The 23,632-nt window shown below is 45.7% G+C and overlaps 8 protein-coding genes and 1 long non-coding RNA gene across 11 annotated transcripts; 4 read left to right on the forward strand and 5 right to left on the reverse strand.

Moving 5' to 3' along the window:
- Positions 1–534: 534 nt before the first annotated feature.
- On the reverse strand, positions 535–3,123 carry LOC126319855 (uncharacterized). Its single transcript, XM_049993540.1, has 3 exons — positions 2,730–3,123; positions 1,924–2,523; positions 535–1,696 (listed from the first exon to the last, which is right to left on the reverse strand). The coding sequence occupies exons 2-3, from the start codon at positions 1,972–1,974 to the stop codon at positions 779–781; spliced, it is 969 nt and encodes a 322-aa protein (XP_049849497.1). The 5' UTR covers positions 1,975–2,523; positions 2,730–3,123; the 3' UTR covers positions 535–778.
- LOC126319854 (queuine tRNA-ribosyltransferase accessory subunit 2-like) lies at positions 3,114–4,566 on the forward strand. The gene is made up of 2 exons (XM_049993539.1): positions 3,114–3,367; positions 3,465–4,566. Exons 1-2 carry the CDS (start codon positions 3,138–3,140, stop codon positions 4,477–4,479), a joined length of 1,245 nt encoding a protein of 414 aa, XP_049849496.1. The 5' UTR covers positions 3,114–3,137; the 3' UTR covers positions 4,480–4,566.
- Positions 4,567–4,572: 6 nt separating this feature from the next.
- LOC126319856 (uncharacterized) lies at positions 4,573–6,586 on the forward strand. The gene is made up of 3 exons (XR_007557764.1): positions 4,573–4,660; positions 4,890–5,835; positions 5,924–6,586. It is a non-coding gene; the product is annotated as an uncharacterized LOC126319856 (long non-coding RNA).
- A 5,196-nt stretch (positions 6,587–11,782) lies between these two features.
- Positions 11,783–13,552, reverse strand: LOC126319858 (vacuolar protein sorting-associated protein 26-like). The gene is made up of 4 exons (XM_049993543.1): positions 13,463–13,552; positions 13,172–13,370; positions 12,888–13,044; positions 11,783–12,758 (listed from the first exon to the last, which is right to left on the reverse strand). Exons 1-4 carry the CDS (start codon positions 13,463–13,465, stop codon positions 12,149–12,151), a joined length of 969 nt encoding a protein of 322 aa, XP_049849500.1. The 5' UTR covers positions 13,466–13,552; the 3' UTR covers positions 11,783–12,148.
- A 47-nt stretch (positions 13,553–13,599) lies between these two features.
- LOC126319857 (uncharacterized) lies at positions 13,600–15,614 on the reverse strand. Its single transcript, XM_049993542.1, has 2 exons — positions 15,415–15,614; positions 13,600–15,198 (listed from the first exon to the last, which is right to left on the reverse strand). The coding sequence occupies exons 1-2, from the start codon at positions 15,584–15,586 to the stop codon at positions 13,643–13,645; spliced, it is 1,728 nt and encodes a 575-aa protein (XP_049849499.1). The 5' UTR covers positions 15,587–15,614; the 3' UTR covers positions 13,600–13,642.
- LOC126319859 (palmitoyltransferase ZDHHC18-like) lies at positions 15,608–17,911 on the forward strand. Of its 2 annotated transcripts, XM_049993544.1 has the most exons (7): positions 15,608–16,257; positions 16,407–16,552; positions 16,671–16,754; positions 16,814–16,894; positions 16,980–17,145; positions 17,210–17,312; positions 17,384–17,894. In XM_049993544.1, exons 1-7 carry the CDS (start codon positions 16,058–16,060, stop codon positions 17,537–17,539), a joined length of 936 nt encoding a protein of 311 aa, XP_049849501.1. In that variant the 5' UTR covers positions 15,608–16,057; the 3' UTR covers positions 17,540–17,894. The 2 variants fall into 2 exon arrangements, with proteins under 2 accessions (XP_049849501.1, XP_049849502.1); XM_049993545.1 differs by having other exon boundaries at positions 15,798–16,552; positions 16,833–16,894; positions 17,384–17,911.
- A 39-nt stretch (positions 17,912–17,950) lies between these two features.
- LOC126319989 (coronin-A-like) lies at positions 17,951–18,721 on the reverse strand. Its single transcript, XM_049993725.1, has one exon. The coding sequence runs from the start codon at positions 18,719–18,721 to the stop codon at positions 17,951–17,953; it is 771 nt and encodes a 256-aa protein (XP_049849682.1).
- Positions 18,722–18,827: 106 nt separating this feature from the next.
- On the reverse strand, positions 18,828–19,307 carry LOC126319990 (coronin-A-like). The gene has a single exon (XM_049993726.1). It carries the CDS (start codon positions 19,305–19,307, stop codon positions 18,828–18,830), a length of 480 nt encoding a protein of 159 aa, XP_049849683.1.
- A 481-nt stretch (positions 19,308–19,788) lies between these two features.
- On the forward strand, positions 19,789–23,631 carry LOC126319861 (transmembrane emp24 domain-containing protein A-like). Of its 2 annotated transcripts, none has more exons than XM_049993547.1 (6): positions 19,789–20,029; positions 20,107–22,644; positions 22,746–22,884; positions 22,970–23,152; positions 23,224–23,324; positions 23,396–23,592. In XM_049993547.1, the coding sequence occupies exons 2-6, from the start codon at positions 22,459–22,461 to the stop codon at positions 23,414–23,416; spliced, it is 630 nt and encodes a 209-aa protein (XP_049849504.1). In that variant the 5' UTR covers positions 19,789–20,029; positions 20,107–22,458; the 3' UTR covers positions 23,417–23,592. The 2 variants fall into 2 exon arrangements, 1 of the variants encoding a protein (XP_049849504.1); XR_007557765.1 differs by lacking the exon at positions 19,789–20,029 and adding an exon at positions 23,594–23,631 and having other exon boundaries at positions 22,465–22,644; positions 23,396–23,513.
- The last annotated feature ends 1 nt before the right edge of the window (position 23,632 follows it).

The following is a 23,632-nucleotide window of genomic DNA, read 5'->3' on the forward strand; positions in this document are numbered from 1 at the left end:
CCTTACAATGGGGTGAGTAAATGATAAACGCTGCGTAGAAGGTATTGTGGAAGAAGCAGCCAAAGAAAACAGTCACCGGTATGTGTTTGATATGCAGACATCTGGGGAAAAAATAGAAGGCAAACGTCTCAACCATTAAAGTAAATTACGTACATCTGTCTTCTTCCATCTTTCAGCAGAGTTTATACAAACGCTTAACCGAGATTTGACGCTATCCGAGGAGATGTTTTCCCAAACATTAATAATCATACTATTATTGACCAGTGAATTGCAATTTTTTTTTTCGCACTTGATGGACCGATCGCAGATATCATTACATTGTGTTTGGATATTGCAATACTCGTTGGTCTTCCATAGACAGAGAGACAATAGCAATGAAATAGTCAAAGTTCCTAAAAATAGGCCAAATACAAAGCTACGTGGCTTACCTGGTGGAGGATAAATTATTCGTAGTATAGGATGCTTCCTGACAAAATAGTAGCTCAGAGATACTGGGGGAGGTGAACAAGCATAGATGCACGACATCAGGCGTTTCAAAAAGATAGCCAATAATTACAAAAAATAATCAAATATGTTTTTACAAAATGCAATAATATATATATATATATATATCACACACACTAAACGTAGTTTGGTAATTTTTTTTGAGATATCAAATATATGGAAACACTGCATCTGGCAAGCATTTACTATATTGAATAGCTGTGATACCATTTCACCTAAAATTCTCTGCACAGAATTCTGTAAATAACATCGCGAATGTTCTGCATATTCTTATTTAATTGAAAATCAAATGATCGTCATTGCATTCCACGTTTAATTCAATCTTTCCTATTTTTGGCTCTTTTTCTTGAATAGCTGTTCCAAATTTTAATATCTCCGGTGGAACAACCTGTTTTGCCTCTTTTAGCAACTGAATAAGCGCTCCAGAGTGCTTCTTATCAAAAACAGTAAAAAAAGTGTGCGCTGTACCCAACTTGCCAGAGCGGCCAGTTCTACCTATACGATGGACGTAATCCTCCATGACCAACGGGAATGAATAGTTGATCACGTATTCGACATCCTCAATGTCGACACCACGCGCAGCCACATCTGTAGCGACAAGTAACGGACACTGTCCGCACTTGAACGAATTCATCGCAATTGTTCTTTGTGCTTGGTTTTTGTCAGAGTGCAGTCCTTGAACGTTCCAGCCTCGCTCGCGCAGCATCCGCTCGATTCTTGACGCCTCCTTTTTATATAAGACAAACACAATCACTTTGTTCTTGCCATTGTGGTACATTTTCAGTAGCTCGCGCAAACGCGCGTCGCGAGACTTGGGATCTATCACTTCCACAATCTGCTTGATGTTGCGATTTGCATTGAGCTGATCAGCTTTACCTATTGTTACTTTAATCGGAGATACCAAATATTGATTGCAGATACTCTGAATCGATTTCGGCCATGTCGCACTAAACATAAGCGTCTGTTTTTTTTCCGGAAGATGATCAGCAATAGCACGAATGTCCTTCTCAAAGCCCATATCCAACATTCGATCTGCCTCATCTAAAACGAAGAATTCAATGTAATTGAGACTCAAGTCATCTTCTGTTGTCAAATCCAAAAGTCGACCAGGAGTAGCCACGACAATATCAGCACCCTTCTTCAGCTGCTTCTTCTGAATTGATCGGTGTAAGCCACCAACCACGCATACTGTCTAATCTCGCATATATGCACATAAAAAGTCAGTCATTGATTCACACACACAAATTTATCTATATAAAGAAAAAAAATTTCAGCTATTTGTGTCGAATCAAGAGAGCCATAAAACGCACATACAAAGTGCACTCTCGTTCATAAGACCGTCATGAAACAAACAAAATATCATCATCAACATTTCTTTTATCTTTTTATGAAGTCACGCGCCAGACGAGATTTACGTACGCAAATTCCTATTTCCTTTCCTATTTTATCGCACACTTCAGCCGTCTGCATCGCCAGCTCTCGAGTAGGCGTCAAAATCAATACACGGAGCCTTTTCCTTCCTGCAGGGGATATTGACTGATCGAGCCGGTACAAGATTGGCAGACAAAAGCCTAGCGTCTTGCCAGACCCCGTTTCGGCTATTCCTACTATGTCCCTTCTGGCGAGTATAATGGGCCAACATTGGCTCTGTATAGGCGTTGGCTCAGAAAAGGACTGAAGACAAGAAACAAGTTTCGGAGGAAAATTGAGTTGTGAAAAACTAAAAATTGGATCAAAAATAGATTCTTGTGAGCTGACCGTAATCAAATGCTCTCGGCGAAAATCAGCGACCGCTTGTTTCTCGGTGTTTCTGTCGGATGAACCGAGCCCAGAAGGTGGTTGAGAGGCAGCTGAAGTGCTACAATCATAGGGCTCTTTGTGTTTTTTCTTCTTGTCACAGGAAGTATTGATAGGATCGATCAGTCCGCGCTTTTTTTCTTTCTTTTTCTTTAGTTGATTATGTGGACTACACGGACTCTCGTTAGATTCGGCATGTTGAATCGACTGTAGCTTAGTAGACTGCATCAAAAAAAACACGTAAGCATGTGTTTCAAAATTGAGACTATGCGATTAGACCAAAGTAACCTTCCTTATCTCCAACACACGAACACAATAATATGATACACATCAAATTTCCGACACACTTTTTCAGTGGACTTCAGGGGCGTGGGTTAAATACAAACCTTTATCATTGGAAACAAGCGCGTCAATGACCGAATACATACCAAAATAATTGTGAATCTAATCTCTTGTGCGCTAGCCAATCAAAAAAAAAAGAATGGCTTCATAGAGACCACAGTTCATAATCCTACAAGCAATTTCAAAGTACAAAATCAAAGATACCACTTTTCAGAATTCTTCGACATGGAGATATAATATGCCCCTGTTGAATGTCTCCTATATAATATATATATAGGTTAAGGGATTTAGAATAATGGAACATATTTAGTTCATCTGCTGGTCCCATGGATAGAAATAATAGAAACTTTTTAAACACGTTGTTATTATGGTTGTATTTGGTTGAGCAGCTTTGTGTCTGTGAGACAAATTTTACATCTCAAAATAATAAATTTGTACAATTTGACAGATTATCAAACTTGTGTATTCTTTGTCTCACTACCTTACTGGTAAGGATGGATCCTGACCAACTAAGATCGAAGGCCTCGGCAAAGCCAATGTTCTCGATTCTCTCTACATGTTCAGAATCTCGTGCTAGGTCTGGAATCATTTCAGTCAACAACAAAACCATGCTCACTCCAGGATTCATTACTCATTCCCCAAAAGGTAGTCCACAGAATCTAACACCTGACTTATTACAAAAACTTTCGCAACTAAAGGCTGTAAACCTTTGTGCCAAAGATTTGTACGATTTGGAAAATTATCACCTCTTTCCTAATTAGGCTTTTTTGTCACTGGTTCAATTTGTTAATTTTTTGTTATCGGTGTTGCCAATTTGGTAGCTCCGCTGACTTAGAGACCCTCAAAAACTATAACCAGGGCGGACACAAGTTCTTCAACCTACAAGATAAAATATTAAACCTTTCATACAAAGATTGTTCAGAGTTTGATTCTGTGACATGTGTTAAAAACTCTCTTTATGTTTCGATGCCTGGTGGCAAAAGAGAGCTGAGCGTGGCCGATTACTTTTTCCTATGTGAAATACTCGATTGCGATATGTGCACTCTGATGAGCTTCGATGTCTCATTTTACCCAGGAAACAAAAGCATCAGGAAGTGTGTCGACAAGACGCTGACTTGGCTTGATTGCTTCTTAACAACTATATGCAATAAGTCTTCACAAAGAAAGGAAAGGTTTTACTTCGCCGTTATTCAAGGCTCACAGAACATATTTGAGCGTTTTCGCTGCATTCGAAGTATTCTAGAACGACAGGCTCACTATAGGTCGAAAAACATAGATCCTATACAAGGATACGTTTTAGGCGGTTTCGGCCTCGATGAAATTAATGAGGATCGTAAGCACCACATTGACCTGTCATTGCAAATGTTACCTCCAGAATTTGCTCGCATGGTACCTGGCTTGGAACAACCAGACCAAATACTAGATGCCATCGCTTCTGGCGTTGATGTGTTTTCTAATAATTATCCAACAAAAATTGCTGCATTGGGCCACGCTCTCGTATTTCCTCTAGATTTACTAAAAAAAAGTCCGCGAAAACGGCATATGACAGACGACGTCAGTTTTTCAAACGAACTCGACCTAAACGACCCAATTTACAAAACAGACGTTTTTCCAATTTTGAATGACTGTCCTTGCTACACTTGTACCAACCACTCTAAATGTTACATACATCATCTACTTAATACTCACGAAATGTTGGCAACTATTCTACTCGTATCGCATAATTTGTATCATTATTTAGAATGGTTCAAATATATTCGTGAGGCTATTGAACTTGATCGATTTGAAGAATATCACAGGCTCTTTTTGGATTTATATTATATTTTTTGTAACTAATTCTGCTTTGGTAGAGTATTTGAGCTGTTTCGGAAGATCGAAAATATTCCTGATCTATAAAAAAATAAAATATTTTGGTTATAAAAATCCGTTAACTTTTTTTTTTTTAGGGAAGCACGAAGATACCCTCAACAGGCTGGATCTAGAAATGCGCACTTATCACACACAATGTTTCAAAAACGTACGAGTTCTGCATTGTAAATATTTTTGAGTTTTTTTGCGCGGTCTGCGACGACGGCTTCAAAAAAAAGTTATGGACTGTATACCGTTCTCTATACACTTCTCATTTCGCTGAAACTGGCGGTGGCACTACTGAAAGCAGCCCTTTTGTCCAAATTTTTTTCTAAATCGGACCAATCATTCTTATTGGAAGCTGACCTTGTCTTTTCAAATGATTTGTGGCCTTTTAGAACTTTTACCTCTGGCTTGTCTTCGAGCATTTTTTCTGTCCTTTCTTTCGTCGGTGCCTGGAAAGACCCCCCCTTCTTCACACGTCATCGTCTGTACGCATGCTTGAGCTGTTTTACCTGTTGAACTCATCGCACTCTTTGTTTCGAGCTCTTCTGGAGTTAGATGGATAGATGGGCAGTGAGGCTCATTACAATGCTTGGTCTTGGCATAGGATGAACAAATTTTTTCCAACTGGTTGTCAACGGCCAACGGTGGTGGAAAAGTGTTTGGTATCTGATTGGTTCTTTGATGATTCCACACAAAATTTTGATAAGCACAAGTGACAAAATCTGTTTCGCCAGCTTCGCTTTGTGTTCGGTGAATATTTTTCACATAAGTGGTTCTATTCAAAGCTGAGCAGTTTTCACTGAACAGCATGACACTTTTGCATCCCTTTTTGTGAACCAGTAAATAGCACCCGGGTACCAAGGTGTGGCAACGCTTCAAAACTAGGTACAAAAAATGTAATGAAATTCGAGGATTAAATGCGATCTTATCACAGAGATCTTTTTGACTCAGCACGTTGACGTGGCTTAGTTTGAGTTCGTATGGATCCACCCATGTTACGAGCGCCTCAGAATTTCCTGAGATGAGTAAGCGCGTCCACAATCGAGACAATTCTGTCTGAGTCAATTCTTCTCTGTATTGATCGCCGGGGATGTATTGTATTTTAGAGAAAATGACCGTCGACCTTTGCTGTACCTCTGACTCGAATTCGGACGTGAGACGGTACTCAGATGTCGTGGGCGATGACCGTGGCGCCAAACTGTCGATCTTGTGCCGAACTAGCAAAACCAAGTCATCGTTCAAGACCCATTCGGCGTAGTTGAGGTTGTCCGTGCCTGTCCTCAAATCAGGATACTCATAGAAGTGGCTGTCTTTAGATGGAAGGATTTTAGCAGGTTGGTATGTTCTGATTGTACGAGGATCTTGAGAATTAAGGAGTTGACATTTGAGCGCCATTTTATAAAATTTTTCCATTTTTTCTCTACAGGTAAACGTCTCAGGTACAAGAGGTTTATCTAAGAAAACGACTTGGCGAGTGGTGTGGCGAGACTCGCAATTTGTATCTAGGACAGAAACGGTATCTACGATGACAGGGATTTCCCATGTGATATTCATATCTGAACACATAAGAGTTTGTAGCGTGGAAGAAGAAAGTGCACATGTGAATTTCCCTTGATTGCCCATATTGCGGATGTTAGCGTCTCTAGATACTACAGGGTGTATCTTTTTGATGAATTTAGATCCGCTCGATGGGAACTCGAATGATTGGTTGGTCCAATAGGGTATATAGTCGTAAGTATTTGGCGTTATCTTGAACCCTGGCAGTGGGTATTGCTCGATAGAAAATGCATATCCTATAGACTGCATGCTATGGCTGCACTTAAGATTCAAATGACACAGCGCTGTTGAATTTGGTGTTGATAAATGGATGTCAGAACTTGGCAAAAGAGCGTAGACAGGTGGATAGCACATTTTTGTTTTGGCGCGAATGATGACTTGGATCAGCTTTGCGATCTTGGTGGGAAGCATAGTGTAATATATTCCATAATGCTTGAGAATTTCTTGTTTAATCTGAGATAAATAGCGATGTTGTTCCATACGCACGCGTTGTAGTAGACTCAAGTCGGCTGGTTTGCTATTGGAAGCTGAATTCGTTTGTTCAGTTTTATTTTGGAGATTTATCCATCGCTTATGTTCTGAAAATGTCAGACCAGAGGTTTGTGTAAAGATGGCCGATCTAAATTCGGCGTTTTCGGTGATTGTAGGTGGCTTGGGTGCCAGAGTCCACTGAGGTGGGGATTTTTTGGCAGCAGCGGTGCGTCGCTGTTTAGGTCGCGGGGCTTTTTTATCGATGTGTATGTTACGTATAGACCATCTTTGGATAGCGTCGTCATCTACACCAAATAGATATGGGTGTGTGGTGCGTGGTGTGTGAAGCTCGTCGTGTGTTTCAAACTCCGGAAACTCTGAAAATCCGGCTAGTTCGGAGCCCTTGTCTAGGTATCGCTCGAAATCGATAGTTGCCTTCGGAAAGGAAGAGAGAGACAGGACAGGAAAGCCAGTAGGCGGAGGGAAGTGTGTGTGGTCCCATACACGAATGTGTTGTAAATTGCGTTCGACATTTGACATATGGCACTAGAGTCTGGGCGCGTATGACACTACTTCCTCTTTATCGCGAGAGTTTTTTTTTTCCTGGTACGGCCACCGAGGACCTCTTGGTGAATTCAAGAAAGGAGTGCGGATTATTTTAGTAGGTTTTTTTTCTTTATTTTTTCGAGCGACTCATTCTTAAGTCGTCGGGTATTACGTCTACAAGTTGTGACCGCTGGCTGCACTGTTCTAGAAAGCTTTCATACTTCTCTCTATTGCGCGCATTTTTTTGTGTAGAGGGTTACGACGTAGATATATTTTCGCGCGAATTTGGTTTTTATTTTTTTTGTACACACAGGTATATTGGTAGTGCATTAACATAGATTGCATCTTGGGCGTGCCCGGCAAATGCCCGCACGGAGGTTTTTTATATTTGCAGTGGATTCGTGAATGGTATGGAATCTACAGACCCAAGGGTAGGGGGAGGGGGCTATTCGGCGTCTTCAATTGGCACAAGCACTACCCCGTTGCTGAGGAATGCGTCGGATCCCAGACGCGCGTCTTCTTCTGGCACGGAAACGCTGTTAACTCAGATTCAGCCGCCCATGAATTCAGTGCTGCCCAACACGTCTTCCGACAGCTCTGTACTGAATTTTTTGATGAATGGCAACAATCCGATAAGCATGTTTGATTCAACAGAAAAAGCGCAGCAACTCAGCACGTTGTTGACGTCTATGAACCAGTCCGCTAACAGCAGCTCGTCCCCGGTGGTATCTTCGCTGTCGTCGGGCCAGCAACAACAACAGTCATCTTCCTCGGCCTCGTCCTATCAGCCTCTGAGCACGGGCGTTCAGAACAACGCGTCATCGTATAACCGCAGCGATGGCAACAGCAACGGTGCAAGTGCGAACAGCAGCAATGGCCACAATAATAGCGATGCTCACAGCGCGAACAGTACTAACGGCAACGGCAACAGCACCAGTGCGAGCAATAATAGTAGTAGCAGCACAAATGGGACCAATGGTGGCAGTAATCGGATAATTTCGTCTCAAAATTCATCTATTTACAAGAGCAATTATGCGGTACAGCAAAATCAGAGTCATCCAGCTGGTACAACTATGGCGACTGCGTACGGCACACAATTACCGTTTCAGTCCCCTGAAGTTTTAGATCCTTCCTCTTATATGATGCATCACACTAGCGTCTATCCGTCTCACGGGGGCCCCGTTGGCGGCGGGACGCCTTATCCGTATTACTCTCCGTTCATGGTCGGGGGAGACCACATTTATGTTTCCAACTTGCCTTCCGATGTGACGATCGAGAAACTGGCCAGCTATTTTGGGGAGTTCGGCCAGCTGAAGATGAATCGTCATGAAGATCCGCCGCAGCCTTCTATTCAGATTATATATGATCCCGTCACTCAGCAGCCCAAAGGAGAAGCTCGAGTGGCCTTTGAAACGCCAGAATTGGCCAAGAAAGCTGTCGAATATTTTCAAGGGAAGCATTGGGGTGACCATGGGCCGATTTTGGTGACTCTCATACCGCCTGGGGACTATTCGTCGTTGAATGACCAAATTGCATTGGACAGGTCAGTCAAGCCCGGGGTGTATTATAATAGAGGCGAACTTGACTATAGTCACGATCTATATCGAAGAAATTATATAAACGGTGGCAGGGAGTATTTTGAGAATTTTGGTATGATGCCACCGATAGGGTACGGTCATGGGTATGATTACAATAGGACTGACTATAGTGGGTATGGAGGTAGTGGGGGTTACAATCCGGGTCCGTTCGGTTATGGCAGTCACGTGATGGGCGGTGGGAACTTTATCAAAAGTGGGTTGGAACTTAGTCATCATTCCGAAATGGCTACGGCGCTCCATCCGCTGATACCAGCGGGGAGCGATGGTAGCTATTTAGGAGACACAGGAGGGTATCACGACCAAGCTTTTTTTTCTCGTGGTATATTTAGGGGTCGAGGGGGAGTGCCACGTGAGGGAGATTGGATTTGTCCGAAGTGTGGCAATATGAACTTTTCATGGAGGATGGAGTGCAAACAGTGTCGGCTGTCGAGACCCACTCATGCACACGTGGTCAAAAGCGGTGTTGGGTCTGAGCCGTTTCGAAATGAATACGTACCTCATGTTGGGGACTGGACTTGCAAGAAGTGCTCATTCAAAAACTTTGCAAGAAGGGATACTTGCCACAGATGCAAGGCGGACAAGGGCCAATCGGATGACACCGTTAATGTGGCGGCAAGGGACTCCATTTCGAAAAGAAGATCCGATCGTAGGGATCGCCCTTATTGAAAAAGGGCGGAAAAAAAAAGAGGGGGTCATAATATATATATATATAATTTTTTTATGCTGGAAAACGTGCTTTTTTTCATTTTCTTGGCCGCACGGTTCCTCTATAGCGTGTTATGAAAAGGCCTTTGGCTGCACGCGATCTGCAGACATGCATATGCTTGCCTCCGCCACCGGGTTGGTAGTCGCGGGGGTGGGATGAACGTTGAATTGCTTGTCGATGTCTTCCAGCGAGAGTTCGCTAGAGACAAGACATCTTTTCGACAGATTTAGAAGTGCATTCACCAATTCCTGATCGCGTCGAATAGCAGGAAGTTGAAAGAGCCGGACCACGACGTGCCAAGCGAATGCTCGGTTCTCAACTGAACGAATGGCTGACAGGGGTTCGATATAAAGAGAGGTATTGCGACACCTCTCTCGATTTCCTGCGTGTGCTAGGATGACTTCAAGCAATTTTTCCGGTTGGTTAATAGCTGCATATACCTTCATCAAAGTGCGTTGCCATACACGTTTGTGGACGATTGGTCCTGAAAGTTTTATGACATCATCGACAAATTGTGCATTTAGATTTTTGTGTTTCAATCCAGACTGCAAAAATGCTAACAAAATAATGTCTTGTTTTTTGTATTCCAGAGGGATCGACTGCCAGAGCTTGTACAGCGACTCCGGGTCGGTGGCGGCAATCATGACTCGCAGTGCTTCGACAGGTGGTTTGACGTGGAGAGGAATCATTTTCCATGCGGCCAATGTGGCTGAATGGGCCCCCATCGCTCCGCACTCGATAGCTAGCTGCACATAGGGCGAATAGGGGACGGCAATTTTTCGAACCAAGTTGGAGCGATGGTTCAACTCGAAAGAAGTGGTTTTCGGCGACATAGGCATTATGGTGACCCATGACTGCATACACACTCCTGCTTTTTCCGACGGTCGAGCGTGTGACGACGACACGAAGATCAAACGACTGGCCAGTTGGAATGCAGATAAATGCCCACTAATTTGAATGCGCGCACGGAGCCAACGTTTCCACAATACCTGAGACAGCCTGTTTGGCCTATGATGGGTATCTAAATCGATACAATTTGGTGCATATCCATAGGTATCTCTAAGCAATTGTTCGATATCATTGAGCCTCCTCGTATCCGTTTCCAAATTTCTGTAACATTCTTGGTCCTTGGTCTGATCGATGAGATGTGAAATCAATTTAACGAACATTTTTTCAGTGGGGAAAATATTCAATTCTGTCATTTCTTTTATGACAGCCATGGGTTTGTCGTCAAATGGGTTCTGACACCTAACTTGCGAGAGTTTAGACTCCCAAATTGTCTGGTAAACTTGAGCATTGGGTACGTAGGTTTGTTTTATGTCTGCGAAGATGGCTTCTACAACGTCGACCCGTTTTGCTTTTTGAAACAGCTGAATCAGGCGATAGCAAGCATAGAGTGACGGCGTCACTGAGTGATATATTCTGGCATATTGAAATAACCTGTAGGCTTGATCGAGCTTTTTGGCGTTGCACAGGGCCACCAAGGCTGTGTTGTAAAAGGTTCTCTGATTTGGTACCAATTTTTCTTGGAAAACAAAAAGAATTTGATCGGAACGTTCTGAGCTAGCTAAGGTATTCAATATCTCGAGCGAATAAACCGTCTTCTTGTGGCCAGCACCGTCATCCTTTGCCCCATAAAGTAGATTTTTTTTTCTCAATACAGACAGATCTAAAGAAAAGGATTTTTGGCTGCATTCTTTGAAGGCTTGTTCGATTTCTCCTTGCTCTATCAAAGGGCGAATGACGTCTGCAAACTCTGTTTTTTTCTGTATTTCCCGCATAAGATCATTTTAAAAGTATTTAGTCTCCAATTCTTTTGTACAACGTTTTTAAATCGAACATCGAGTCGCGCACCTTTCGCTTAAATTTAATTTGCTTTTTGATTTGGCTATTTGCAAGCGCGGTGCAAATGGAATAAATGTCTTGATAGCACGCTGGTGGAACTGTATAAAATTTTGCCAGGAGCGATGCATGAGCTTCTTTTTTCTTAAAAAAGGCATTCTATTCATTCGTATTAATATATATTTTTCGATATGCCGTAACACAAAAAAAATGCCAATCCTTGGCGCACATGTTTAAAGGACTTGCTTTTTGATATTTTTTTTTGCAAGAAATTCCGAGGCATCGTTCCAAAAAGATTCGGTTATGTACAAGTTTCGTCAGCTGGTCGATACAATTCATCATTTTTTCCGCGCACTGGCATTATGAGGCACACTTTTTCTTCTTCGCAGACCGACCACGGCCTTGCCGTTAAGATAGAGTTCGTCGGTCCTTGAAAAATGATGATCAAAAACTTTTTTGAAATTGTTGGCTTCCGTGTATATGTATTGATGACGTCAAAAAAAAAACTTTTGTGTTTTCTTATGCTTAATCGCTCAGACGCTGTTTATGGACTGATGCACGTAGAACGAGGCGGAAAGATATATGGCCCAGATGACTCTGGCCTTATTTCCTGGCCATCGTACTGCATGTAGTCTTGCAGAGTCTCTCAACACTAGGGCGATGATGATACTTCTCTTATTGACTGACCATAAAATGTGGGGACATAAAAGGCGAATCTGAGCCCTGAAAAAATGCCCAAAAGAAATTAGATATTTGACTAGTTCGAGACGTTGATGATTGGCTGTATAGCTAATAAACGTTTCTTGGTCGCTGGCGTGCTTGCTGGAAATTGCGGCGACCAAAAAAAATACATATTTTTCCGCTGGCTTTTGACATTTTTTCTAAGATTTAATCCAAGGGAGTGTTACTGTGCTGAGAGGTCTAGGGTCCTTTATTTCTTGGATTCTTTTCCCTCGCGTTTCGTCAGCACATTTTTGGATAACCTTGAGAACGGGCCTCCGGTTCCAGATTCTTTGATGTGAAGGTTTGGGGCTTTTCTCCAAAGCTTGATTTCTTGTTGTTTAAAGTAGACTCGATTATCGTGATCTGTCAACACGAAATTGAAATAATACTTCAGGGTAAATTCCTCAGTTGGATATTCATAGGTCGGCGTCAATTTGTAATTCTCTAAAAACATGCGGATGGGAATGGAGACGCCTTTCACGGGTATGCCATCCATAACCTCAAACTTGCCCAGCTCTTCCGTTTGGATATGAGCATTTGGGTGTATACCGACGACTTCTTGTCGCAGAAGGATGAGCAGTGCCGCCTTGACTCTGAGGCGAACCAACGAAAAGTAAATTTTTCCTAGCACGATTTCTTCTAAGTGATATATGTTTTTTGAATAGAACAGCGTGAGTTGGAGGGAGCCCTCGATACCTACTTCGACGCTTAGGGGCGAGCTCTCAGGGACCGCGAGTTTGTATCTCACAATCTTGACTTCCTTTTCATTGGTGATGTTGAACAAGTAATTGCGCGACAAAACCACCTTTACAAAATATCTGTGGCACAGGAATGGCGAGGAGCCGTTATTATTTCGTTGGTGAATGATGAACACACAAAGCCAAAAGCCCCTTTCATGGAATTGTATGAAAGAGCGTTATTTTGGAGGCGCTCAGAACAGCACATACTTTATCTGGATATTTGTGCCTTGGTACGATTCTAGGTTTTTTTTAACGTCGGCAAATTCGAACTCTTCGGTGTAGTCCGAGGTGAGCTTTCCTGGGGGACAGAGTTGCTTGCTTACGTGCAGAATATCTCGGTTGTTTGCCTTTTTGTACCCAAAGTCTGGCGCGGTCCGGATCAGAAAGAGGTGGTAAAGCAGTTTGTGAGTGGTCAGTTTTTTTTTGAGTCCCTAGTTAAAGCAAAGATTGACGTGCTGAAGTTCAGTTGCTCGGGTAGAACGTGTTTGTACCTATTTGTCCTATCAGATAGACGCTGATGCCACGGTGTTCGACTTCTTTGTTGACTGTTATTGTGACCTTGCCATAGATTGTTTCGTCGCAGCTGTATACTAGTACTTCGTCCTTGGACTCAGGAGAACGCAGTTCCCCGTCTTCGCCCTTCTTGTACGTATAGATCTCGGCGGTAGCCGGAGATATGAAGATCCAAGACTTTTGGCGAATTTGCGTCAATGGCGACGCGAGGGCGGTGTGCAAAGAAAAGTGTTGATAGCCGGCGAACGCGGTTTTGGTTCCGAACGCACCATGATTGGGGGGGTCGAGCGGGAGTGGAGGAGTAATTAGGGCTTATTTGTGAGTCAGGCTCGGGTATGAAAAAAAAAAGAAGAGTCTTTTTGGTTCATGAGAGTCCCGAAAAAAAACTGCTGGTCAGAAGCGTGTCTTTATGGGAGAAAATCGCTATGGCAACGAGGAAAAAAAAAAATTTATTGATTCGCGGTTTCAACGCTCATCTTTTCAGCAGAGGCGTGGGCAGCATTCGCTTCTTTGTGACTTTTCTTGAGCGAGATGAGGGCGTACGGGCTGTGGTACTTGCGCGAGGCGTTGATTAGCATGTCGACGAGGTCGTCTTTATTGGCTTCCAAGGCGAGCTTGACTAGCGCATAAAACAGCCCGAAAGAGGGCTTTGCTGATAGGGCGAGTTTCTTCAGACTCTCGACGGCCTTCGCGATGTCGCCGAACATCGCCTCACCCCTGATAACATGCTCTTTACACAGGTGGTCCAACTCGACGCCGAGTTGCTTCATGTCTTCTACGACCGCTTGCGCGTATTCTTGGCGGCGAAAAGACGCGAACGAGTGGAGGAGCACGTGCCAGGTCATCATGTTCGGGGTGACCGACTTATTTTTGACAGCTTGGTATTTTTCCCATATTGCCTCGCTGTCGCCCAGGTGCATCAGCGCTCTCAGGATGACGTTGTAGCAGTCGACTGGGATGGGGGCGGACATCGAGTCGACGAAGTTACACATGCACTCGATTGCATCTTGGTCTTTTACCGTTCGAGATACGTAAAAAAGAACTGTCGGATGCAAATGAAAATTTTTCTTTGGTATCCAAAAGTGCAGAGCTCGGAATATTTTTTCCAGGTTCCCCTGTCCGGCGGAATAGGCCAAGAGCAATGCCGAGAATCCGGCTTGAGTCGGGTTGTATTGGCTGCTGAGCTTGTTCCATATAGTTTCTGCAAATTCGACGTCGGGCTCGCTCTGTCTTGCTACGGCTTCCAAGCACCTCATGTACGCGCCTTCCGGGATTATGACTCCCTTGATGTCGTGGTACGCAATCAGCTCCTTCAATCCCCTTATGTGGCCGCTATAGAAGTAAGTTTTGAATAAGCCGTCGATGATGTCCATCGGCAGCTCCAGCTCCGACATGTGGATTTGAAACCTTTCGTTCATCTCCTGCCACCACTTGAACGCGTTGTGAGACAAATGCTGCTTGGAGTAGGACTTGATCAGCTCCAAATAGGTGCTCAGGCCGAAATCGACGTTCTTCTCCTTCATTTCCTCAAATATCGTTTCTACAGTGGAGTTGTTCTTCGTGGTCAGCGCCACTCTAATCATGGCGTTGTAGGTGTCGATCGTCGGCGTCAGCCCCAACTCCAAGATCTCCTCGTAGAGCCTGAACGTCGGCTCGGCGTCTCGAATCCATTCAAAATTGCCAATCATCTCGTTATACGTGTCGATCGTCAGGTGGATCCCCTTCTCTTTCATTTCATAGTAGCAGTTCATGGAGGCCGTGGGCGCCTTCCTCAACACGTAGGAGCGAATGATGAGGTCATAAATTTCCGCATCGAACGAGACGCCTTTTTCCTTCAGCTCGCCTATCAGATCGTCGAATTCCTTGTATCGCCTTCGGGTCAACGCTTCTCGAAGCGCAGCGGTGTGGTCCACCAGCGTTAACCCGCCACTGTCGGTCGACTCGCCGTGATCCAATCGGACCGTCTCCGCCTCGCGGGGCGCGGCGTCCGCTTCAGCTGTGGCGACTTTTTTTTTTTTACCGGATCGCCGCGGTAGTCGAAAACGCAAAAGACTCAGCAACGCAAACACGCGAAATGACGCTCGCTTCAAAAGCCCCTCGAAACACTCCTCTCCGTCGCCGCTTCTCTGCTAGAAAAACTATACGCACGCACATGCATCACACGCCGAAGAACGATATTCGCTCTCGCAACTTCTGCTCGGTAAACCTCACCTCGCCGTACCATATAACCTAGAAACCCCCCATCGGCCTGATCCTTTTATGGTTGCTCTTCCATCATGCGACCTCTTCAAGCCTCCACCGCTCCCAGAACGAGCCGTCTGCCTTCGAAGTCGGGTGGCCCTGGCGCACCCGCCAAACACCCTGGCCATGTATTCAAAACCTGCCCGGCTCATCACCTCTAAGAATATCGCGCCGTGCACCGAATCTAGGCCCGAGGCGGATTTGTCGACTATAAAAATTTAAAAAAAAAAAAATTTCACAAAACACGGAAAAAGCTTGCAAGATCTTCTCCCCTTCTCAAGTATCAAGCACTTCGCTCCGCCTCCTTGCTACGCTCTCGAAATCCACGCTTTTCTTCGAGTGCAAAGTTCGACCCCGATCTAAACAAAAATGCAAGAACGTGTCTTTATCATTGGCCGCTATTTCTAACATGACGAACCATTTATATATTATGTGCAGACACGTCAACACGCGCATCTGTCATTCTGCATCTCCCACCACTCCATCTGAGACCAGATTTCTGAAGAACTGAACGGTTCGATGACCTCTGACTCCTGATAGAGAGAGATACACCCTTCATCCTCATACTTCCGCGTCCTACAATCTTGTAACTCATCCAGATCCGCACAAAGAAAAACCTTCCCATGTCTTCTACTGCGTCGGACTCTCATGACCATTCGCAGTCCGAACAACCAACTCGCAAACCCAGGAGAACCTACAGGGATTATCCTTCTAACAATAAGTTCTTTTGTCATGGCAGGCTAATTTCTGGTCCAGATGCCCGATATGTTGTCACCACGCTATTTTGCATCTTCGCTCCCATATCCCTTTATTTCAGCACGGTGTACGTCCTCTGCATTTTCTCTCGAGGCTCTCCTAAGAAAAAATATGTGTGTGTACACTTTCTTCCGATCTCCGTGTTGCACACACACACTCCGCATCGAACCGATCACTCACCTCTCCCCCTTCCGGAAAACTGCGCGTGAACCGCAGCGTCGTCTACTTCATCAGAGAAATAGAACTGGGGTACATACTGATCCCCTTCGAGGCGCTCCTGCTCATCTTTATGTGTTCGGCGCTGCTCAAGACGTCGTGCGTAGATCCGGGCATCATACCGAGACAGCGCGCTCCAAGTGGAGGTACGCGTCGCGCAAGTTTGTGCTCCTTGACCCGTCAAGGAAGAGAAGCCAGAGACCTGTCAAATGCACCTCTTTCGCAAAATTTCTAAAAGGGACCTCTCCTTTCTTCCATCCACAGATGCCTTCAACTTGCCCGCGCCCTACAAGACAATACAGATAACCTGTCGTGGCGCTTCTATCGATTACCAATGCAAATATTGTGGTTCGTACAAAAAAACGCACCTTTTTTCTTCGCTCCTTCATATTAAACAACTCTTCCAGACACTTGCAACCTCTACAGGCCCGTCCGCGCCGTCCACTGCGGAGCGTGCAACTCCTGCATCGAAAAGTTTGATCACCATTGTAAGATACGCTCGAAACCACGTGCACGCAAACGCAGTCGAGTTGTCATCCACTAACCTTCTTTTGTGTAAAAAAAAAAAAAAAGGTCCCTGGATTGGTAATTGCATTGGAGCTCGTAACTACAAATACTTCATAATGTTTCTCTTTGCGGCTCTGCTGAATACAGTATACGTCCAACTCACATCGTTGACCGAACTCTTATACCGAGTGCATTTGTCAGAATTCAGATTAGCCGTTAGGAATCCTTCCAGGTAAGGAAAACCCCCTTTTTTTTTTCTTTGTCCTTATCTCGTTCTCTGACTCTCGCTTCTCTAGCCTCATCATAGTCATATACTGCACCGTGTGCGAACTGGTCATTCTCACGCTCCTGGGCTACCACCTTCGCCTCATCTACCTTGGAGTGACCACGAACGAACAGGTACGAACACTCGTTACCCTCGTCAAAAAAAAAAAAGTTTTCTAACATCTCTCCCCTCCTTCGCGCAACAGCTCAAGGGCACGTTCCAAAAAGGGAACCCCTATAGCCGCGGATTCTTCTGGAACATCACGGACGTGTGCTGTTCTTCTACGCCCCCGACATACGTTTTATGGAGAGAGAAAAACGCCACCACAGACGCCTATAGCAACAAGTCCCAAGAAGTGTGAAAAAAAAAAAAATTTTTTTTAGCAATTTTTTGCAGGTCTCGGGACGTGAATCTCTCTCGCAAGAAGTGTTACGCCTCATTCTTTCGGTTGTTCGACTGTGGCACCTTTTGGGACCCCTGCAACCGCATGTTCCCCCGCAATATCGCAGGCATGTGCCGCCCTTCCACACCCCCGACGTACGCTTTGTGGAGAGAGAAAAACGCCACCACGGACGATCGTAGTAGCAGTCAACCCCGAGAAGTGTAAAAAAAAAACAAGAAAGCGATTTGTAAACGTTAGAATCTCTCATGAAACGCCACCACGGGCGATCGTGGTAACAATAAACCCCGAGAAGTGTAAAAAAAGAAAAAGAAAAGCGATTTGTAGACCTCAGAACGTGAATCTCTTATCTCTCGCAAGAGGCGTTGTACTTTATTCTTTTAATTGTTTGATCATGGCGTCTTTCTTGACAAGCTCTGCTTCCAGGAACGAGACCCTGGAAGTCAGCTCTCGGTTTTGTGCCTCGAGGGCAGCCTGCGAGAGCACCTTGGGCTCCTTGACGACGGGCGTGAATTCGCGCTCGGGGGCCGCCGCCTGTCGCTGTACATCACCGCTGGGGGCTAGGCTTTGCAGTACGGGCTTGGAGTTTTTGTTGGAAAGCCAGTCTTTGGCGGTGAGTGCGGGCGTTGTCCCCGGAACGTCTGGGAAGAGATCGCTCTGGAACGAGTCCGATCTGCGAGGAACCCTGAAGGAGACGGGTTCGATGGTGGTGGGAGTCGCCTTGTAGAGCCTCATGATTTCGTTGTTTAAGACGTCCACGCCCACCTTCGGCATGGCCGCGACGCCCTGTTGCGGAGTCGTAGAGCTGTAAGACGACAGGAAGTATATAATGGTCGAGTCGTTGACGATTTCGTAGTAGCGAATAGAGCAGTCGCCTCGACCGGCTGTGAACACGATGCTCGAAGAGTTGTCGTAGATCGGCATAATCACTCCCGCTGCGTTGTCAACCGTTTGCTCTGTAAGTGGCTTTGATAAGTTCTTTGGGTCCCAAATAGCAATTTTACGTTCTGACTGTCTGCCAAATCCAGCGGAAAAGATCCATTCTTTCTCCCCCAGCCATATCGCGCGCCCCCCCTTGACGCCCTCGTGCGCCAAGACCTCGCCGGTAACCGAGTTGCTGCGCGGATCAATGATACGGAGCATCTTGTCCTTGCAAAACGTACAACACTTGGATCCGTCCCAGTTCCATTCCACGCTCTGTATGTTGCCAGCATGACCCCCTTGACAGGTCAAGACGTCATCTCCCTTCTCAATGTCCCATATTTTGACCTTGAAGTCGATGGCCGACGTCGCCAAGATGTTCTCCGCAACGGGGGTTGAACGTCACAGTGCCGACCTTGCGTCCGTGTCCCTGCAGCGTCTGCGCCGCCTTAGATATGTTCCCCTTTGGCCCTTCGGGCGGAATCAGCCACACCTTGGCCGTAGAGTCCTCAGATGCCGTCGCGAACAACCGATTCATGAAAGGGCTAAAGGCAACGTCCAAAACGGGTCTCGTATGCTCGTCGCAAAGCGACACGTCGGACAACTTCCCTGTGCTGGAAAGCGGAATAACTCCAGCCGCGCCGCCACCACTCGTGTTCCAACAAACCGCAAGATACTCCGTATTCACAGCAACGTACGGCGAGTCCCACGGGTTCTTAGACACCTTGAGATTGCAATAGCAATCCTCTAGCTTGGCAGAAGACCCAAACACGTGACGGTACTTCGACGAGCGCACAAACCTATTCATATCGAATAACACAGGCGTAAAAGATAAACTAAATGTCGGAGAAGAACAGTGCTGACTTCGAATTCTGGCGTTAGTCGTAACAGCTCTACCTGTAACCCCCCCCTCTCTCTCCGAGAACTGCGGTGAACAGTCTACTGACAACAGCAAAATCTAGATAAAAAATAACGCGGCCGTGTAGCAAGCAGCTCAGCTTGCCCCAATACACTTGTCAACGACTCCCAAACTACGGCGCCCGCTGTACCATGTGACCTCGAACGCAACTTTCAGGTTTTCAGCTCAAACGCGTATCAGCGACCGCCCTCTCTCGCCAGCATTCAAATACCATTGATCAAAAACATTGGACATCGTACCAAAAATTTTGAACGCAAAGCTCGATAGCTCAGCCTTCAATCCAGACGAGATTGTGATCTACTTTGCTCTCATTTCCTATAAAAAAATAAAAAATTCCGCAGAATTTTTCTTTCTATCAAACGAGCTCGTCAATAACCCTTCTCCCTTCATCACGCCATCTAGCGCGCTTTCCAGGGGGACCTCTCGCGCCACACTTCCAAATTCCTTGAAGAACGTGACACCGCGCTCTCCCAATCAAACAAAAACGCGAGAAACACAAAATCTGTCACGACTGCAAAATGACCAAGCCCAGTTGTTATTATTTTTTTCAAAAAGCAGGTTGTGTTTTGCTGTTAGGACATCGCTCACACACTCGTACACATAGTTCCGCTGTGCGTTACGTTGACACACATTCTCGACGTTTCCAACCCGCTCTCGTGCACACACTGACCCCTCAATCGTGCGCTAGACACGCCCGCTCCGCTACACGAGGTCCCGTCCTCCTAGTCTGCGGGTGACCAGCTCCTCGCGCCGTGTTCACTCCGGCCCGGCGCAAGCCGTATCGCCACCCGACTTCACCGCGCGTTCTCTCGAGCGCGACTGCGCTCACCTGTCGGTCAGATGCGCCTCCAGCCTGTCGCGACTCAGCGCTTACCACGAGCTCAAACTATCGAGCGGCTCTCTGTCCGACTTTTTGAGTCGGTCACGTCAACTTGGCAATCTTGCAAGCATTTGCAGCTACGTCATCTCCTCCGCCGTCGAAACGCGCGACACGCCATTCCTGCTAAAATTTCTCGGCGCTTGCCACTCACAGAGCATCCCCATCTCGGTCGACGACTACAGCGTCATTTGGGATTTGGCACATGCCTCGTTCGAGAGCTGTACTCGGCCTGACCTCCTGCACTGTGTCGTTCGCATCCTAAACCGCCACCTGACCACAGAGGTGCTCTCCCATCAGGCCGCCTCTCATCAACGATTCGCCGCACTCGAACTCGCAACCCTCCTGGCTCGATACCAACCCAAACTCGCACACCGAGTACTTTGTGGGTTTTCGGCCATCAATTCTTTTTTCTCACATCCTTCTCACCAACTACTGAGAACACTTCTGCTTTTTCAACTCGCTACGTACCTTGGAGACTCGATCCGCGCCCGCGAGCTTCGCTGTAAGCTTCAGGAACAGCGCGAAAACCTTCCCGCGGGGGAGGCTCTGAATACCAGAGCCCTGGCGCTCACCGGCGAAATTCTGACTCGAACTTATCTCGACCTACAAGATGTCGAGGGAGCAACTCATCTCGCAAACTCTCTCGAATGCCCACGTGCCTATTTCCGCAGTCAATTGTGTTTGGCCCACTACTGGGCCCAAAAGGGTGAGGTAGAATGTGTTGAATCTGTTTTCCAATCTGTTTTCAAAAGAGGCATACACAGCCATTGTTCACAAGACTCGGTCGAGCTGCTGTACTGTGAAAGCCTCACCTTGGCTCACTTGAGAAATCCTAATCCAGACCGCGCGAAAATCGCTCGCTATCTCGAGGTGCTGCAGAAGGCCGGGTCAGTCAGCACTCGCGTGTGCAACGCGCTTCTAAAACACAAATATCTCGAACCTGCAGCAGGAAAAGAAGCATTTCTGAATTCTTATTCCTGCGCACCCTCCGCTGACACTTTTGATGCCCTCGTCCAACTGTCTGCAAAGTGCAGTGCAGATGAAACGATAGAGATATCTGCAAACGCCTTTAGCTGGAACTTCTCAAGCCCTCAGCTTTATCACGCGCTATTCAGACGCGTGTTTTCTCAAATACCACCCACTGCAAAAAACAAATTGTATCTATCAGGACTGGTTGGCCAATACGAAAACATAGACTGTTCGTGGGATGTGAATTCGGTCAACTTGGTAATGGATACGTTGCTGCGCTTTGACATGTTAGATGAAGTTATTGTGCTTTTTCGCCACAAAGCGGATGAGCTATTTTTAGATACATCTTCTGTCAACCTCTTGTTTCAGGCGGTCCTGCTACAAAAGGGCCGACCGAACATCAACTACATGGTTCGGGTTTTCAACACAGTGGTGGAACGTGCGGTTCGAACGCGATATTCTGCAAATTCGTGCTCAAATCAGAGCAATCTCCACATGATCGATGGTGGAACGAGTGTGATGAATGCAGACACCACCACCTCCGTAACTGACACTCTTGGCGAGATTAACCAGTCGGTTTCTCTCTGCACTAACGACCCATCGTCGCCGCTCGTGCCAGAAGGAATTTCGATGCTATCACCTAGCTACAATCCAAGGATGGTACCAGACAGCAAAACATTCGAGTACCGTGCCCTTGGTGGAAATGTGGATGAGCGTTTGTTGCTGCTCATGAGCCAACTCGGCTTGACGCCCAGCAGTCCGACATTCAATGTTCTCTTGATTTCTGCTATAAGACATGCAGACACAACGCTTGCACTGCAAATTTTGGCAGAATGGATAACGTGCCATCCTGACGAAGTCAGTGACGCGATTGTCCAGTCTGTTGTTACTAGTTTTGTTAACTTGGGCGCCCAATCTCTCTTTGAACCCCTTAAAAACCTCGTGTCGAATCTTCGCCTCTCTCCAGCGACTCATGTGCTCCTTCAATCTATGCGCTGAATTGTGATTTACTGCCAGGCACGTCTGTGTTCTGACGGGGGTGTGCCGCGTAATGTACACAAACATTTCGAATGCTACCTTGAACATGTACGCTCAGATTTCTGCAGCTGGAGCTAGCTTTTTTTTTTTTTGTATTGATTTACAAAATCGTTCTCACCAAAAAACTTTGCATCGCTTTTTATCTCACCACCCATGGCTCTCCGGTCATGCGTCCTATCCCTTTTATGTCTGCTTTTTTTGAGTCAATGTGCCGTGGCTTTCAAATTTGAGTTACTGCCAGAATACGTCCGCTGTTTTCGAGAGGATCTGGCAGCTCATACAATTATCACAGGCTTCGTTTCAGCCTATGCAAATCCTTCGATGCAACTGAAATTTTGGGTATGCGTCTTTGCTAGGACTCAAGGCTCGATAAGGCCCTTCGTGACGAAAGAAATTGCATGCAGCAGCGACAGCATATTGATCACATCGTTTTTTGAAAGGTTGAGTCCGACAACTCGAAAACTCTACATTACTCAGAGAACGTACAAGGAAATGCTACTTTTACCTTTTCCGCAGACACCGAAGGTGAATATAGATACTGCTTTATCAACAATTATCTGGCGCAGGGCAGTGTAGAAAGTTCGTCGGTTTTGTTTCTAGGCGGGAATATGACAGCCAGTACTGACATTGCGGTGGTTCTGGCGCACTTTTTTTTTTTGGTAAGTGAGAAAAAAACGGCTTATTGAATTGGTCGCCAACGTAGAAACTTTCCCTCAGATCAGAGATGAACAACAAGATATAGCACCAATTGAGGAGGTGTTGCAGTCTATCAAATCCACGGTTGAAGAAATTCAATTAGAAGCAACGCGTGATAAAGAACGCAAACTTAATCATAAGGCAGTAACAGGTATGGCCAATGTTTGCAAGTTGGATGACGTCTGCTTTTTTAATTGGAAGTCTAACCAACCCTCTTTTTAGAAACTCTCAATTTCCGCGTAGTTTGGCTCTCTTTGTTATTGATCACCTTGCTCATGCTATCCAGCGTCCTACAGGTGTACTACATTCATCGCTATCTAAAGGTATGTGAACAACAAGCAATTTGTCCTAAACTATGGTCCAGACACCTTTACACTAATATCCTCTTTAACAGAAAACAAAGTGGATTGATTAGTCGATTCCTGTGCATACGGACTGGGCTCAGGCTGAATCGAATAGGGGACAGAACTGTAGAAAATGTGTGGACGAAATAATGAGGGGAAACTAGGAGGGTGCGTTGACGCGCGCTTTGAGAACGAATAAAATAAATTCTATCGCTAAAACGCAGTTACCTGCGGCGCGCTGTCAGAAGGCTGTGCGGTGAGTTCGGCAGTCATCGCGTCAAAATGGC

This window comes from Schistocerca gregaria, unplaced genomic scaffold (assembly GCF_023897955.1).
Source record: "Schistocerca gregaria isolate iqSchGreg1 unplaced genomic scaffold, iqSchGreg1.2 ptg000691l, whole genome shotgun sequence".
NCBI lineage: Eukaryota > Metazoa > Arthropoda > Insecta > Orthoptera > Acrididae > Schistocerca > Schistocerca gregaria.